This window comes from Eucyclogobius newberryi, unplaced genomic scaffold (assembly GCF_026437365.1).
Source record: "Eucyclogobius newberryi isolate DKJ021-1_F unplaced genomic scaffold, fEucNew1.0.hap1 SCAF_16, whole genome shotgun sequence".
NCBI classification, from domain to species: domain Eukaryota; kingdom Metazoa; phylum Chordata; class Actinopteri; order Gobiiformes; family Gobiidae; genus Eucyclogobius; species Eucyclogobius newberryi.
Genome location: NW_027315790.1, coordinates 1,422,273 through 1,438,502, shown reverse-complemented (window position 1 = coordinate 1,438,502; position 16,230 = coordinate 1,422,273). Strand labels below are relative to the sequence as shown.

General features: G+C 48.4%; 1 protein-coding gene across 1 annotated transcript in view; it reads right to left on the bottom strand.

Moving 5' to 3' along the window:
* gpnmb (glycoprotein (transmembrane) nmb) overlaps positions 1-16,230 on the bottom strand; it is a 253,322-nt gene that overhangs the window by 24,576 nt on the left and 212,516 nt on the right. Inside the window, exons 6-7 of the mRNA XM_072447278.1 lie at positions 6,917-7,246; positions 189-248 (exon numbers count right to left, since the gene is read on the bottom strand). Of these exons, the coding sequence (XP_072303379.1) occupies positions 189-248; positions 6,917-7,246 (390 nt within the window). The remainder of the gene's footprint in view (positions 1-188; positions 249-6,916; positions 7,247-16,230) is intronic.

Genomic DNA, 16,230 nt, shown 5'->3' with positions numbered 1-16,230 from the left:
GGACATTGCATTTAGATATTTAAAGAAACATTACATTATTAACCCACTCAACATCATATGCATTTCTGAACATTTGAAATCTATAACATTTACAGTACAGTCCAAACTTACTTTATTTGGAGACATCCAGCTTTGTTTCCAAAGCATCTATGTCTCCAGCTCTGCCTCTATAGTCGTATTAAACTGACCTCGTGTTGTGTCTATCTTGATGGGGAGGGCGTGAGTGCCAGGGTTCACCGTGGATCTTTCTGTAAGACACACAAAAGTCAATGAGCCACTTGTGGTACATTGACTCTTCATCACAGTGCTGACGACCTGACCACCTGATGACCTGACCACCTGATGACCTGACCACCTGACGACCTGACCACCTGATGACCTGACCACCTGACGACCTGACCACCTGATGACCTGACGACCTGACGACCTGACCACCTGATGACCTGATGACCTGACGACCTGACGACCTGACCACCTGATGACCTGACGACCTGACGACCTGACCACCTGATGACCTGATGACCTGATGACCTGACGACCTGACGACCTGACCACCTGATGACCTGATGACCTGATGACCTGACCACCTGATGACCTGATGACCTGATGACCTGATGACCTGACGACCTGATGACCTGATGACCTGACGACCTGACGACCTGACCACCTGATGACCTGACGACCTGACGACCTGACGACCTGACGACCTGATGACCTGATGACCTGACGACCTGACGACCTGACCACCTGATGACCTGATGACCTGATGACCTGACCACCTGATGACCTGATGACCTGATGACCTGACGACCTGACGACCTGACCACCTGATGACCTGATGACCTGATGACCTGACCACCTGATGACCTGATGACCTGATGACCTGATGACCTGACGACCTGATGACCTGATGACCTGACGACCTGACGACCTGACCACCTGATGACCTGACGACCTGACGACCTGACGACCTGACGACCTGATGACCTGATGACCTGATGACCTGACGACCTGATGACCTGATGACCTGACCACCTGATGACCTGATGACCTGATGACCTGACCACCTGATGACCTGATGACCTGATGACCTGATGACCTGACGACCTGATGACCTGATGACCTGACGACCTGACGACCTGACCACCTGATGACCTGACGACCTGACGACCTGACGACCTGACCACCTGATGACCTGACGACCTGACGACCTGACCACCTGATGACCTGATGACCTGATGACCTGACGACCTGACGACCTGACCACCTGATGACCTGATGACCTGATGACCTGACCACCTGATGACCTGATGACCTGATGACCTGATGACCTGACGACCTGATGACCTGATGACCTGACGACCTGACCACCTGATGACCTGATGACCTGATGACCTGACGACCTGACCACCTGATGACCTGACGACCTGACCACCTGATGACCTGATGACCTGATGACCTGACGACCTGACCACCTGATGACCTAACGACCTGACCACCTGATGACCTGATGACCTGACGACCTGACCACCTGATGACCTGATGACCTGACGACCTGACCACCTGATGACCTGACGACCTGACCACCTGATGACCTGATGACCTGACGACCTGACCACCTGATGACCTGACGACCTGACCACCTGATGACCTGATGACCTGACGACCTGACCACCTGATGACCTGATGACCTGACGACCTGACCACCTGATGACCTGACGACCTGATGACCTGACGACCTGACCACCTGATGACCTGATGACCTGACGACCTGACGACCTGACCACCTGATGACCTGACCACCTGATGACCTGACGACCTGACCACCTGATGACCTGATGACCTGACCACCTGACCACCTGATGACCTGATGACCTGATGACCTGATGACCTGACGACCTGATGACCTGACGACCTGCAGGGGTCTAACCCTAACCCTGCGTCAAAGTGTAGCCAGTCAACAAGCTCTCTACATCTTAAAGACATCACACGAGGCTTTAACATCTCTTTGTGCACGGCAATATACAAATTGCAAAAATGTAATTTTGATATTCTGCTCTGTGCATGTGTGCAATGTAATGACATTATACATCATATGCAGGACTTGATTAAAGACAAAAGAAAACTAGAAGCTAACTGTTGCACACAGTAGTCACAGCTATGGGAAACTAGAAAATACAACTGTCCCATTTGTAGTGATACAGACTAGCTTCAACCAGTCTTACAGTGCACTCTGAGCAGAGACCAGCTCCCATTCATTTACCTTTTTTATTTTTATTGTGTTATTTTTTCAAATTAAAGAATATATAAAAACAAACACAGAGAAAGAGAAACTCGACCAGACAGAGAGAAAACACAAAATAAAAGCAGCTGACAACCAACAAATAAATGAAAAAATAAAATCATGACCAGAGAACCCGGAAAAAAATCTCCCATTTTGTCCAAAGTCTGTCAAATTTGTCAATTTGAGTCCAAATATATTTTGTTTTCATTTTCTGAATGTCCAGTACAGTTCAGTCCTTGATCATCGGTGAAATTTGTGTCATCCATTTTTTTGCAAGGAGGAGGCTCCAGAGAGAGCTGCTGGTTGTGTCCATGACAGGAGTCCTGAGGCCCAAAGACAGAGTCCTGAGGCCCAAAGACAGAGTCCTGAGGCCCAAAGACAGAGTCCTGAGGCCCAAAGACAGAGTCCTGAGGCCCAAAGACAGAGTCCTGAGGCCCAAACATAGAGTCCTGAGGCCCAAACACAGAGTCCTGAGGTCAAAAGACAGAGTCCTGAGGCCCAAACACAGAGTCCTGAGGCCCAAATACAGTCCTGAGGCCCAAATACAGAGTCCTGAGGCCCAAATAAAGAGTCCTGAGGCCCAAACACAGAGTCCTGAGGCCCAAACACAGAGTCCTGAGGCCCAAATACAGTCCTGAGGCCCAAATAAAGAGTCCTGAGGCCCAAACACAGAGTCCTGAGGCCCAAATACAGAGTCCTGAGGCCCAGGACTCTGGGCCCTTTAACTTTAAAATGAAGTCTCCAGACGGCTAATAACGTTAATAATAAATAACAAAAACACACATTTCATATGAAATGGTCGAGTCCTCTGGTCACGTCACAAGACCAAGCGCGGCAACTTGTGCTTTAAACCGCGCCTCTGCAGTGTCTCTGGTTGGCCACCGGAGGCAGCGACATAGGGTTGCCCATCATACCGAATTGTCCGGGACGTCCCAAATTATGGATGATTTTGATTTGTCCCGTCCGGGACAGCTCCAGTCCTGTATTCCAATCACAGCCTCCCGGCCAATAATTGGCTACTGTAAACGCGCCAAAAGCAAACGTTGCTATGGGACAGTTGCTGCTGCTTGTTTGTGTGTGAAGCCGTTACTGAACGTTACTGAGCTTTAACGCATACATTTACCACGCCCCTCTCAGAGCTCCACTTCCTGGAATTACCGTGACAGACGCGCGTCTCAGCCAATCAGGGCGCAGCAGCCAAACAGCGGCTGCTCGCTCTGATCTGAGGTTAGATTGAAGTGAAATTCCTGTCCTGTCCTCGCTCTCTGACTGTCACCGCCAGCAATCAAGTATTATTCATGTCCAGAGAGGGAAACAGAAACGTGCCAAGGCGTACACTCCCATCGCTCCTCACACCCTGGGGAGTGGAAGAAGAAGCGCACGACCGAGCAGTCCTGCCTTTTTACTCTCCTTAAAAAAGAGGAAAGTGGAGTTGAGCCCCGGACCCAGTTCAGAGGCCCTGGTCAGTTTGACAGGCGTTCTCTCTCGTTCTCTCTCCCCTCGCATGGTGCAGGGGATGAGCCATGGGTCACAGAGTCACAAAGCACTTTGTTCGTAAATAAAGTTTACACAGTTGCATCCATAAGGGCGAGTTTTCACAAAAAATAAAAAATTCTATCAAATTTGTATCCTCCCCGACTCTTGCCACAAGAGGGAGCTCACGCAAATGAGCTTTGGCAAAGGCATCGACTCCTCTCAGGGGAGTGACGTCACCGGGGTTCCCATGGGGCCCATGGGGCCCACTCGCTGTCCGGGCAGAGCAGTGGCGCGCACGCACTCTGTCATTCAACGTGGCTACAGGTTACAGTTTGCAATAAAACCACCTACTTTCAACGGGGTGTTGATCTCTGTGCCCAAAAGAGATACAGCTCACGTCCTAGAGGACGAGATTACATCTCTGCTGAACAAACAAGCTTTACGCATTGTTCCAGAGAGCGATCGTCAGCAGGGTTTTTATTGCTGTTATTTCCTGGTCCCAAAAAAGAGCTCTGCGGCACTGCGTCCTATTCTGGACCTCCATGTTTAAAACAAACATTTGAGGAAAGACAAATTCAGAATGTTGACAAACAAAGTACTCACTCAATACGCAAAGAGGATTGGTTCACCACAATCGATCTTTCGGATGCGTATTTTCACATTTCCGTGCACACAGGAAATTCCTCCGGATGCAAAATACGTTTTGCATCCGGGGAGACAGTATAAGAGTACCAAGTGATGCCCTTCGAGCTGTCCCTCGCACCAAGAGTATTCAGCAAATGCGCGGCAAAATACGTCCCCTAAAGCTCTATAAAGTACATGCCAAACTTTCTTTCTTATTGCGAACCTTTAAAACCGACCTAACCACACCAGAGAGAGGTGAGGGGTGTAAAGAGTCTAAAACCTACACCAGAGTGATATGTGTAGCACTCTGAAATGAACGTGGGAAAGGCTCTCGCTGAAAGCAATAGAGAAAATACAGGATGTCATGATGAATATTTGAAGCTGATCAACAGGAACAAGTCGTGAAATCAAAGTTTTGTTAAATCCAGTTGAGAGAAAATAAAAGACTCCACAAAGGCACAAAGCGCTTCCCTCTTCAAGTTTTTACAAAACAAAATAGTCAGCTAAAATAGGGGTAAGTACGTCGTGCCATGTTAGTTCACCCTGGAGAGACGCAGAAAGCATAAAAGCGAACTTTACTGCAAAGTTTATTTGGCGGTCAGATCCCGGTAGAAGGCGTAGCGATCATGGGCCCTCCATGATCTGATTGAAATAGATGTGTCCCCCCGGAGCCTGGAGACTGATGTGTCCCCCCGGAGCCTGGAGACTGGTGGTGGTAGATGTGAAGAGGAGGTAGAGGATGAGGGGGATGCAGAGGAGGAGCAGGGGAGGCGGTGGGTCGCAGTACGGTTTGAGCGGCCGAGCCATCTGCCTGAGGCTTAAATGCGACCGCCTGGTGCTGATTGGAGCGGGGAGGAGTCACTGAGAGCGTTGATTGGGGAGAGGAGCAGGTGCGAGGGCCATGATGCAGACGCCCCCTGACCTTTCACCCTCCTTCTGTCCTTACACCCTCCTTCTGTCCTTACACCCTCCTTCTGTCCTTACACCCTCCTTCTGTCCTTACAACTTCCATCTGTCCTTCTGTCCTTCCACCCTCCTTCTGTCCTTCCACCCTCCTTCTGTCCTTACACCCTCCTTCTGTCCTTACACCCTCCTTCTGTCCTTACACCCTCCATCTGTCCTTACACCCTCCTTCTGTCCTTACACCCTCCTTCTGTCCTTACACCCTCCTTCTGTCCTTACACCCTCCTTCTGTCCTTACACCCTCCATCTGTCCTTACACCCTCCTTCTGTCCTTACACCCTCCTTCTGTCCTTACACCCTCCATCTGTCCTTACACCCTCCTTCTGTCCTTACACCCTCCATCTGTCCTTACACCCTCCTTCTGTCCTTACACCCTCCTTCTGTCCTTACACCCTCCTTCTGTCCTTCCACCCTCCTTCTGTCCTTACACCCTCCTTCTGTCCTTACACCTTCCATCTGTCCTTCTGTCCTTCCACCCTCCTTCTGTCCTTCCACCCTCCTTCTGTCCTTACACCCTCCTTCTGTCCTTACACCCTCCTTCTGTCCTTACACCCTCCTTCTGTCCTTTCACCCTCCTTCTGTCCTTACACCCTCCTTCTGTCCTTACACCCTCATTCTGTCCTTACACCCTCCTTCTGTCCTTACACCCTCCTTCTGTCCTTACACCCTCCTTCTGTCCTTACACCCTCCTTCTGTCCTTACACCCTCCATCTGTCCTTACACCCTCCTTCTGTCCGTACACCTTCCATCTGTCCTTCTGTCCTTACACCCTCCTTCTGTCCTTACTACAAAACTACAAAACCTCTTGGGAAAAATAGAAACCTGGAAGAGTCCATGAAGGAGGGATCTGACTCTCACAGGCGGACAGGCGACGCCCGCTTGAGTGCGATGATGGAGCTGGGGAGAAGGGTCCTTCCATGGAGGCCGACGCAGATTTAAGTTAGGTCTTCCAGGTGAACTTGCGCAGGCTTCAAATTTGGTTCATTTGGGTGGTTCATCTTTGTTTTTCCGCCCAAACCCAGTGCTGTCCTGTGATTGGTCCAGTCTTCTCACCACTGGTAGTTCAAGCCCAATCAGCAGGGGTGAGTTTGAGAACCCACAAATATCAGGTGAAGTGCTGGTCAGGATTTCTCTGATGACATGCAGAGCAGGGAACGCCTCAGACCGATATGAAAGCACATGATCCTTCATTTGCCTAATCGTGGCCCGGTAAAGCAGGAGCATTACACAGTCCTTGATTTGGCAACGTTGCATCTCCAAAAGTCATTTTGCTTTGTCATGTTTTGTAGAAAAAGATTCTGTTCTATCAACTGGACTCCAACACTCATCCGAGAGTCGTTCTCAATCTGCGAATCAATACCAGGAACTCAGATATGTATCCTACTCCTTGTTTTTCCTAAAAAACAGAGTCCAGTTGACTAGAACTGACTCGTTTTCTCCAGTGGAACACTCCTGGACGAATGAGGGACACCGACTTGTCATGGGACTGGCCCTCTCCAGTAGCCATAGAACTATGACTATTGTACACTTAATAAGTCTTTGCACAGTAGCTTGCACAGTAGATTGTACCTGGGTGGTGCGTGGGTGTGGAAGAGTGTGCATGTGCAGTTGGAGTGGCCGCAGCAGGAGGACACTCAGTGGGGAAGGCTGCCTCCACCACCAGCTTGACACTGCGTCTCCCTGGGGTGCTGTAAGTATGGGTGATGGTCTCTCTGTGGGTGACTAGCTGGTTGCCGTCGCTGAAGTCCCACAGGAAGTCCACCGAAGAGGCGCTCTTCAGGTATTCACTGGGGTCATGCAGTTTCACCTGGAACAGAAGCTCCTCCCCCTGGAAAAATACGCCGTCGGACATGTTGACCGCAGCTTTCTGAGACAGGCTGACGGACACAGGGACTTGATCTGAGGAGGACATGAAGAGTCCACGTAAGAAATGTGTAATCATGATAAATCATTCAAACACTGATACGGGTTTTGTACATTTTTGGAGCAGAGCAGTGACAGGAGTAGAGACAGGTGCAGAGACAGAGACAGGAGAAGAGACAGACAGGAGCAGAGACAGGTGCAGAGACAGGAGTAGAGACAGGTGCAGAGACAGGTGCAGATATAGGAGTAGAGACAGGTGCAGAGACAGGAGCAGAGACAGGAGCAGAGACAGGTGCAGAGACAAGAGCAGAGACAGGTGCAGATACAGGAGCAGAGACAGGAGCAGAATCTAACTGAATTTCACAGATAAACAAGATGAGGAAAATAATTTAGACGTTTTCAAAGATTTGTTCAAGCTGTGAAAATGAGCTGAAGATCTGGTTTGAGAGGTTCTTATGTTATTGCCTTTTGTGCAGCTTTTTAATGTTTAAACATGTTTTTTAAACCAAAATAAGAACAAATAGAAACAAAAATACATAGAAACAAAATCACAGCATATTTAAATTAAAAGTCAAATATGTCCTTTGCCTGATGTCTGTTCCTATCCAGTCCTTTATCGCTGGTGATGTTTGTGTCCATTTCTTTGTGATGGTCTTTTTTCCTGCCTCCAAAAGTACATTCCAAAGGAATCGATTTATTGTGTCCATGGCAGGAGTTCTGAGGCCCAAGTTCATAGTTCTAAAGTTCAGATGGAAATGTGAAAAACAGACTGCAGAGTACTGAGGAGAATATTCCATGTTATGGAATATGTCCAATATTCCGGAGGAGCAGGACAATCTCAAAACACATGACAGTGGTTTGTCTCCTGCTGCCACATCCTCTGCAACAGTCTGCCTCCTGCTGCCACATCCTCTCCAACAGTCTGCCTCCTGCTGCCACATCCTCTGCAACAGTCTGCCTCCTGCTGCCACATCCTCTCCAACAGTCTGTCTCCTGCTGCCACATCCTCTCCAACAGTCTGTCTCCTGCTGCCACATCCTCTCCAACAGTCTGTCTCCTGCTGCCACATCCTCTCCAACAGTCTGTCTCCTGCTGCCACATCCTCTCCAACAGTCTGCCTCCTGCTGCCACATCCTTCCAACAGTCTGTCTCCTGCTGCCACATCCTCTCCAACAGTCTGTCTCCTGCTGCCACATCCTCTCCAACAGTCTCATCAAATCATCAAATCAATTTATTTTTGTAAGGCCCAAAATCACAACAACAGTTGCCTCTGAGGGCCACAGGGAGAAATGAATCAACAATGTCTGTGGTGGCGATGAAGTCAGACAATGTCTGTGGTGGCGAGGGACGATGTCCCAGGGTCCTCTGTCCTTAGACTCTCCTTCTCGGCCAGGAAAAACTACAAAAAAAAAACCTCTTTGGGAAAAAAGCGTAGAAACCTGGAGGAGTTCCAGTGAAGGAGAGATCCGACTCTCACAGACGGACAGACGGACACGAGGAGACTGGAGCTGGACCCACTCTTCAGGCAGAAGAGGGACCGTCTGAGGCGAACTGGACCCACTCTTCAGGCAGATGAGGGACCGTCGGAGTCGAGCAGGACCCACTCTTCAGGCAGATGAGGGACCGTCGGAGGCGAACTGGACCCACTCCTCAGGCAGATGAGGGACCGTGGGAGGCGAGCTGGACCCACTCTTCAGGTAGATGAGGCACCGTCTGCCTCCTGCTGCCACATCCTTCCAACAGTCTGTCTCCTGCTGCCACATCCTCTCCAACAGTCTGTCTCCTGCTGCCACATCCTCTCCAACAGTCTGTCTCCTGCTGCCACATCCTCTCCAACAGTCTGTCTCCTGCTGCCACATCCTCTCCAACAGTCTGTCTCCTGCTGCCACATCCTCTCCAACAGTCTGTCTCCTGCTGCCACATCCTCTCCAACAGTCTGTCTCCTGCTGCCACATCTTTCCAACAGTCTGCCTCCTGCTGCCACATCCTCTCCAACACTCTGCCTCCTGCTGCCACATCCTCTCCAACAGTCTGTCTCCTGCTGCCACATCCTCTCCAACAGTCTGTCTCCTGCTGCCACAACCTCTCCAACAGTCTGCCTCCTGCTGCCACATCCTCTCCAACAGTCTGCCTCCTGCTGCCACATCCTCTCCAACAGTCTGTCTCCTGCTGCCACATCCTCTCCAACAGTCTGTCTCCTGCTGCCACATCTTTCCAACAGTCTGCCTCCTGCTGCCACATCCTCTCCAACAGTCTGCCTCCTGCTGCCACATCCTCTCCAACAGTCTGTCTCCTGCTGCCACATCCTCTCCAACAGTCTGTCTCCTGCTGCCACATCCTCTCCAACAGTCTGCCTCCTGCTGCCACATCCTCTCCAACAGTCCAAAAGAAACCAGACACACTTTTCCAACAGAATTGGACTGTGGTGGACCGGGGAGGTGGCGGATCCAGTTCTATGTGAGGATTGGTTCCAGGAGCTCTTTTGTGAGGCCCTTCCTTAGGAACTGACTCCTCTTTAGGATATATTGATATTATATGATCAGGTTTTGGGTTCAGTGCATTTGTTTTTTCACATCACAAAATAGAAAAGACGGGACTTCCAGTCACGAAGTCGGAGACGATGCAATGACAGCGCCGCTGCTGCCGGAATTTGTGTTAAAATCCCAGTTTCATCAACAAAATCCCAAGAACGAGGAGAGTTAAACAATCAAAGCTGACGCTCCAGGGCTTTAGTGGAAAACAGACCTCACGAGCTAACGAGGCTAACGAGGCTAATATACCGTCAAAACCACAATCAGAATAAGGTTTATTGTCAATGAACAAAATTCACAAACATAGGAACTTGTCCTGGAGATTCGATGCAACACAAACAACAAAACAATGAACAATCAATAGCTACAAGATATATACAAAATGAATAAGAATAAAGTTAAAATAAAGTTGAAAATAGGCATAATATGTACATAAATTAAAGCCGCACGCGGCGATAAAGGCCCTCGCCCCCCTTTCGACTGCGGGGTACGAGCTACTGTGAAGAGCACTCTAATCCAACTGTTCAAGATAGAGTTATGTCCCACTGGCGTTTATGTTCAGTGTGATGTGGAGAGTAAATGCCAAATTTTAACTGTTAATGACAAAGTACATGTTTTAATCCCATTCAAAACGCATGTAAGTCTATGGCAGTGTTTGTCATGTTGCCACGGTAACATGCTTGCAGCTAGATATATGCTGTCATTGGCTTTTTTGTTTAAAATGGCAAGAAATGAAGATAAGTTTCTTATCTTAAGTTTTGGAGCAGGACCACACCCCTTTCCCGCCCCTTCCTGTGGCTAAACTATTTAGATATCCAGGTCACACACATCAGCGTTTGTGACTTTGTGCACCTTCCTCCTTCACTCTTCTAATCATCATTCTAATTCATGAGAATAAACACTTTGCATCTTAGCTGGAGATGTGGTCATTGCTCGTGAAGAATTTCTGTGCCAAATGTAATGTGTCCACATCAAAGTACATTTTTTCATCCCTTTCAAAATGCTTGTAAACCAAAACACATATAAATCAATGACAATATGTGTCAGGTTTCCACGGTAACATGCTTGTAGATGGAGGTATGCCATCCCTGGCTTTACCATCAGAATGGTAAGAAGACTGTATGTGCCAAATTTGATTTGACTATATCTAAATAAATAATTTGACCTCATTTAAATGTTCAAGGGGGCGCTGCAGAGCCTCTGTATAACTTAGCTATATGTGTTGTATGGCATTGCGTTCAGCTCATCATTTTACAAAACATGTATCTTAATGCCGGGAAATAGGACATGTCATGCCAGAGAAACGCAATTTTTATCACAAAAAAATGCCATTTCTGTTAACGAGCTTGCCACGCCCATATTTGGAATTGTATCAGAAATCAAAAGAATGACCTCTAATCACACATGGGTTAAGTTCATTTTGACAAATTTTCAAGCCTTTTGACTGAAAATCCAAGGTGGGAAAAAATAAAGTATGAGGTGTTGAAATACTGGGTTCTGCCCACAATGGCCGACTCCCTGTTGGGTTTAGGGCGGGGTCAAGATAAAATGTTTTACTTGTCTTGACATGAGGTATGTATGTACCAGGTTTCAAAAGTCTAAGACAATGCCCATCAGTGTAGATGGTGCTAGCAAGTTATTTTGCTATTTAAATTTTTTCAGGCACAAAAATAAAAATTTCACCGATCCTGAATGATGTGTCAAAAAAACTGAGTTTTCGTTAACGTTCAGAGGTCAAAATTGGGGTTGTTTGTGGGAGAAAAATAATAATAAATATAGCCGCAAGCGGCAATGATCGGCCCTCGCCACGCCGCCGCCACGCCGCAAGAGGAGGGGGCGCTAACGCGCCCCAATTGTCCTTTTATTGCGCCTACTGCTGAATCTGTGACGCTGTCACATCTTCTCCCCTTTGTTTTACCATCAAAAAGCAATTTTATTTTGAATTCTTGGCACAATGTGCGGCTTTGCCGCACAGACACCGTGACTCTTTGAATAAAAATGTGGATCACTTTTGATGGTCCTGAAGATGAGTCTCACCAAATTTCAGGTTAATAGGGCTAACGCCCTAAGAGGAGTTTGTGAAAGTATAAAGTGTAAACATGTTCTGGCGATTTCCCCATTGGAATAACATGGAAGGTTTCGGTCATCGTTACGGCAACGCCATAACAATTATGACATGGCTCTCATTGACTTTTTTGATGGGGATGCTAAAATTGAGTTGTGTGTCAAATTTCATATAATTTCGCAAAACTAAACATTTAACCTCAATATAAAATCTGTAGGGGGCGCTGTGGCGCCAAATGAATTTATTTCACTTCAAGTGGGTTTAGGGCAAAGAGTTTAACAACTGATTCTAATTTGACGCAATTCGGACTTTATCTGCGCAAACGGCAGAAATTTTAAATATGGGAGATTTCTGAAATTCTAGCTACAGTTTGCGGCTTCGCCGCACCGAGACCGTGAGAGGTATCAATGTAATTTGGATAGCTTTTGATGTCCCACTCCTCAGTAGCATTTTCACCAAATTTCAGCTTTTTAGAGCCAACGCCCTGGGAGGAGTTCGTAAAAGTACGACGTTTGGAAAAACTCCGAAGTCATGTTTAGCCACTTTTGAAGCAATATGGCCGACATTTGGTTGGGCGGACGTCGTTGCCGTAATAATATTTTTTACTTCTCTTGTCACCATCTACCTCGGCGCCAAATGTCATGATTCTACGATCAGATTTTTTTTGGGTCATTTCCCATCTCTCAATGCATTTTTGGTACATTTGGGGGCGCTGACGCGCCAATTTTTTTTATTTTAGAAAAGGGAAATAGCCAGAATGTAGAGAGGCACGATTTTTAGAGGTGTGAACATTTTTGTGACTTTTCGTCAATGTTCACTGGGTGAAAAATAGGGGGGTTGGTCCCGAGAAGAAGAAGAAAGAAAGAAAGAATAATATTCCGATGCGAAAACAATGTTTCCCATTTTTCAAATACCATAAACTATACATTTTCGGAAAGCGCTCGCGCTTTCCTACCTCATGGTGTGGGTCCCTGGTCACTGACGGGTACTTTCGTTAATTTTGAGTGGGCTCCGCCCACTTTGTGTTTTTGGCCCTCTATACAGTAATAATGTTCAATTTTTGCATTACATGCTTATATGCACGGAACATGCAAGAGATGGGGAACGTATTCGTGAGCTACTTAGCGCAAATGAGTGCTTTATATGGGGATGACGACCGCTTCGCGGTCGTCATCTCAATGTAAAGTGCTCGTTTAGTGCGCACTTTTGCACGGGCTTCGCCCGTTTACAACGGTAATGTTCCATTTTCCTACTACTAATTAGTATGCACGGGGCGTGCATGAGTGAAGGAGTGCGTTAGTGAGTGTTTGGAAGTGGGCGAGCGCTTCGCGCTCGATTTCGTGCGCACTACGTGCGCACTTTCGCAGCCGTGCTTCGCACGGCCTTACGAGATTAATAGGCCTCTCGCCAGCTTGTGGCGCTCGGGCCTAATAACAGAAACTCTTTTTTTTACCATTTTTTTCTCCTATAAAACCTGAAGCTAGAGTCACGTAATTTTGTGACATTGTGCCCGGTCACAAATTCAACCCTTATAAATATTTTCAATTGTTTACAACAAATGAATGGTCTTTTATGATTTTTTTCAAATCAAATTTGGAGAGGGCGCTAGAGATGCATTTTTTTAGCTAGCCACTACATTTGCATATCATTGCGTTCAGCTTGAAAATCTACACAAACGCTACGTCAAAACTTTCCCAATTTTATTTTTTTAAGAAATGTAGAGTTTTTAAAAAAATTCCATAAATCGCAATTTTGTTTAAAATTCACGATGACCATACCATAAAACGCATCAGCTTCAGATTTAAAACACTTCATTGCTCATGAGTTTTGTGTCTTGTGGCCAAGTTTGAAGTGATTTCGATCAAAACTGTAGGAGAAAATGCCAAATGTACGACGAGGTGCACATTCGTCAGTGCCACGTTTATCCAATATGGCCGACTTCCTGTATGACTTAGGGCGGGGTCATAATTTTATTTTTTACATGTCCTCCCATGAACAATTTTTTGGAGTGAGCGCCATATTTTACTGCCACTTTTTTTGGCGTCGGGCTCCCATTGGCCCCATGTGGGGGAATTGGGTTAAGTGCCTTGCCCAAGGACACGACGGCAGTATTCACATCGCAGCAGAGGAGAAAGTACACAGCCCTGTGGAGCCCCTGTGCTGATAGTCCGAGTGTCTGAGACATTTTTGTACGCACTGCCTCCGTCTGGAAGCCAGTGCTCCCCCTGCAGGTGGAGTCAGTGTTCCCCCTGCAGGTGGAGTCAGTGCTCCCTCTGCAGGTGGAGTCAGTGCTCCCTCTGCAGGTGGAGTCAGTGTTCCCCCTGCAGGTGGAGTCAGTGCTCCCTCTGCAGGTGGAGTCAGTGCTCCCTCTGCAGGTGGAGTCAGTGTTCCCCCTGCAGGTGGAGTCAGTGCTCCCTCTGCAGGTGGAGTCAGGCACATTGAGCTGGGAGAGCTTGTCCTGGAGCAGAGCAGGAGGTGGTGTTGGTGTTGTTGGTAGAGGTGGCCGCAGTGGGGGAGGGGGAATCAAATCTGCAGTAGAAAGAGTTGAGTTGTTGGGCCAGTTTCATCTGCAGAAGGGGGGGCTCTGGGCTTATAGTTGGTGAGAAGCCGGAGCCCACTCCACACAGAGGCGGGGCCACTCCACACAGAGGCGGGGCCACTTCACACAGAGGCGGGGCCACTTCACACAGAGGCAGGGCCACTCCACACAGAGGCGGGGCCACTCCACACAGAGGCGGGGCCACTTCACACAGAGGCGGGGCCACTTCACACAGAGGCGGGGCCACTTCACACAGAGGCGGGGCCACTCCACACAGAAGCGGGGCCACTCCACACAGAGGCGGGGCCACTCCACACAGAGGCGGGGCCACTCCACACAGAGGCGGGGCCACTCCACACAGAGGCGGGGCCACTCCACACAGAGGCGGGGCCACTCCACACAGAGGCGGGGCCACTCCACACAGAGGCGGGGTTGTTGTTTGAGAACTGCTGCTTCAGACACGTGTTGTAACGGGCTCTCGCTCTCGACACCTCCTGCTAAATCCGTACTTTTCCTCTTTGTAGCGCTCTCTAGCTCCGCCCCTGTGCTCCGCCTCCTTCTGCCTCAGCTTCAGTTTAAGTCTGAACCAGAGTTTGTCATTGTTGAAGGTGATTTTGGTGTGAGATGGTTTAATGCTGTCCTCACAGAATGTGTGACATCACAGTGTCCATGTAGCTCCTCCCAGTCTGTAATGTCCAAACACACACGTAGCTCCTCCCAGTCTGTAATGTCCAAACACACACGTAGCTCCTCCTCCTCTGCCTCATTGGTCCACTTCTTAGAAGTCCTCACTACAGGTTTGCAGAGCTTCAGCCTCTGTCTGTTCGTGGGGATCAGGTGAACCATGACGTGGTCTGACGAGCCCAGCGTGGCTCCGCCCACGGCGTGGAAGGCGTGGCTGACTGTTGTGTAGCAGTGATGCAGTGTGTTCTTCTCTCTGGTCAGGACTTTCATAAACTGTCTGTACTTTGGTAGTTCATGGCTGAGATTCCCCTTGTCAAAGTCGCCCAGGATAAAACACAAGGAGACGGGAAGGTCCGCTCCGCTTTTCTGATCTGCTCACGCGAGCACGGGCTCCGCCTGCTGCACGTTCGCGCTCGGCGGGATGTAAACAGCCTTTACACTAGTCAAGTCAGGTTTCTAGTAAACTTTGGATTTCTGTGCTTATGTCCTTTTTTAAGTAATGTAAATAGATATTTTTTACTTCTCTGAAAGTAAAGTCCTATGTTGAATGCTGCCATTGTGAGTGGTTTGTGGATCTTATAGAGATAAAAACAACTGACCTTTGCCCTTACAAAAATCTGGTCCCCTGGAAAATATATTTGGAGACCCCTGTGGTAGAGGGTGCTCAGGTGTTACCTGTGATGCTGTAGATGGTGCTCAGGTGTTACCTGTGATGCTGTAGATGGTGCTCAGGTGTTACCTGTGATGCTGTAGATGGTGCTCAGGGGTTACCTGTGATGTGGTAGATGGTGCTCAGGTGTTACCTGTGATGTGGTAGAGGGTGCTCAGGTGTTACCTGTGATGTGGTAGATGGTGCTCAGGTGTTACCTGTGATGCTGTAGATGGTGCTCAGGGGTTACCTGTGATGTGGTAGAGGGTGCTCAGGTGTTACCTGTGATGTGGTAGATGGTGCTCAGGTGTTACCTGTGATGCTGTAGATGGTGCTCAGGTGTTACCTGTGATGCTGTAGATGGTGCTCAGGTGTTACCTGTGATGTGGTAGAGGTTGCTCAGGTGTTACCTGTGATGCTGTAGAGGGTGCTCAGGTGTTATCTGTGATGTGGTAGAGGGTGCTCAGGTGTTACCTGTGATGTGGTAGAGGGTGCTCAGGTGTTACCTGTGATGTGGTAGATGGTGCTCAGGTGTTACCTGTGATGCTGTAG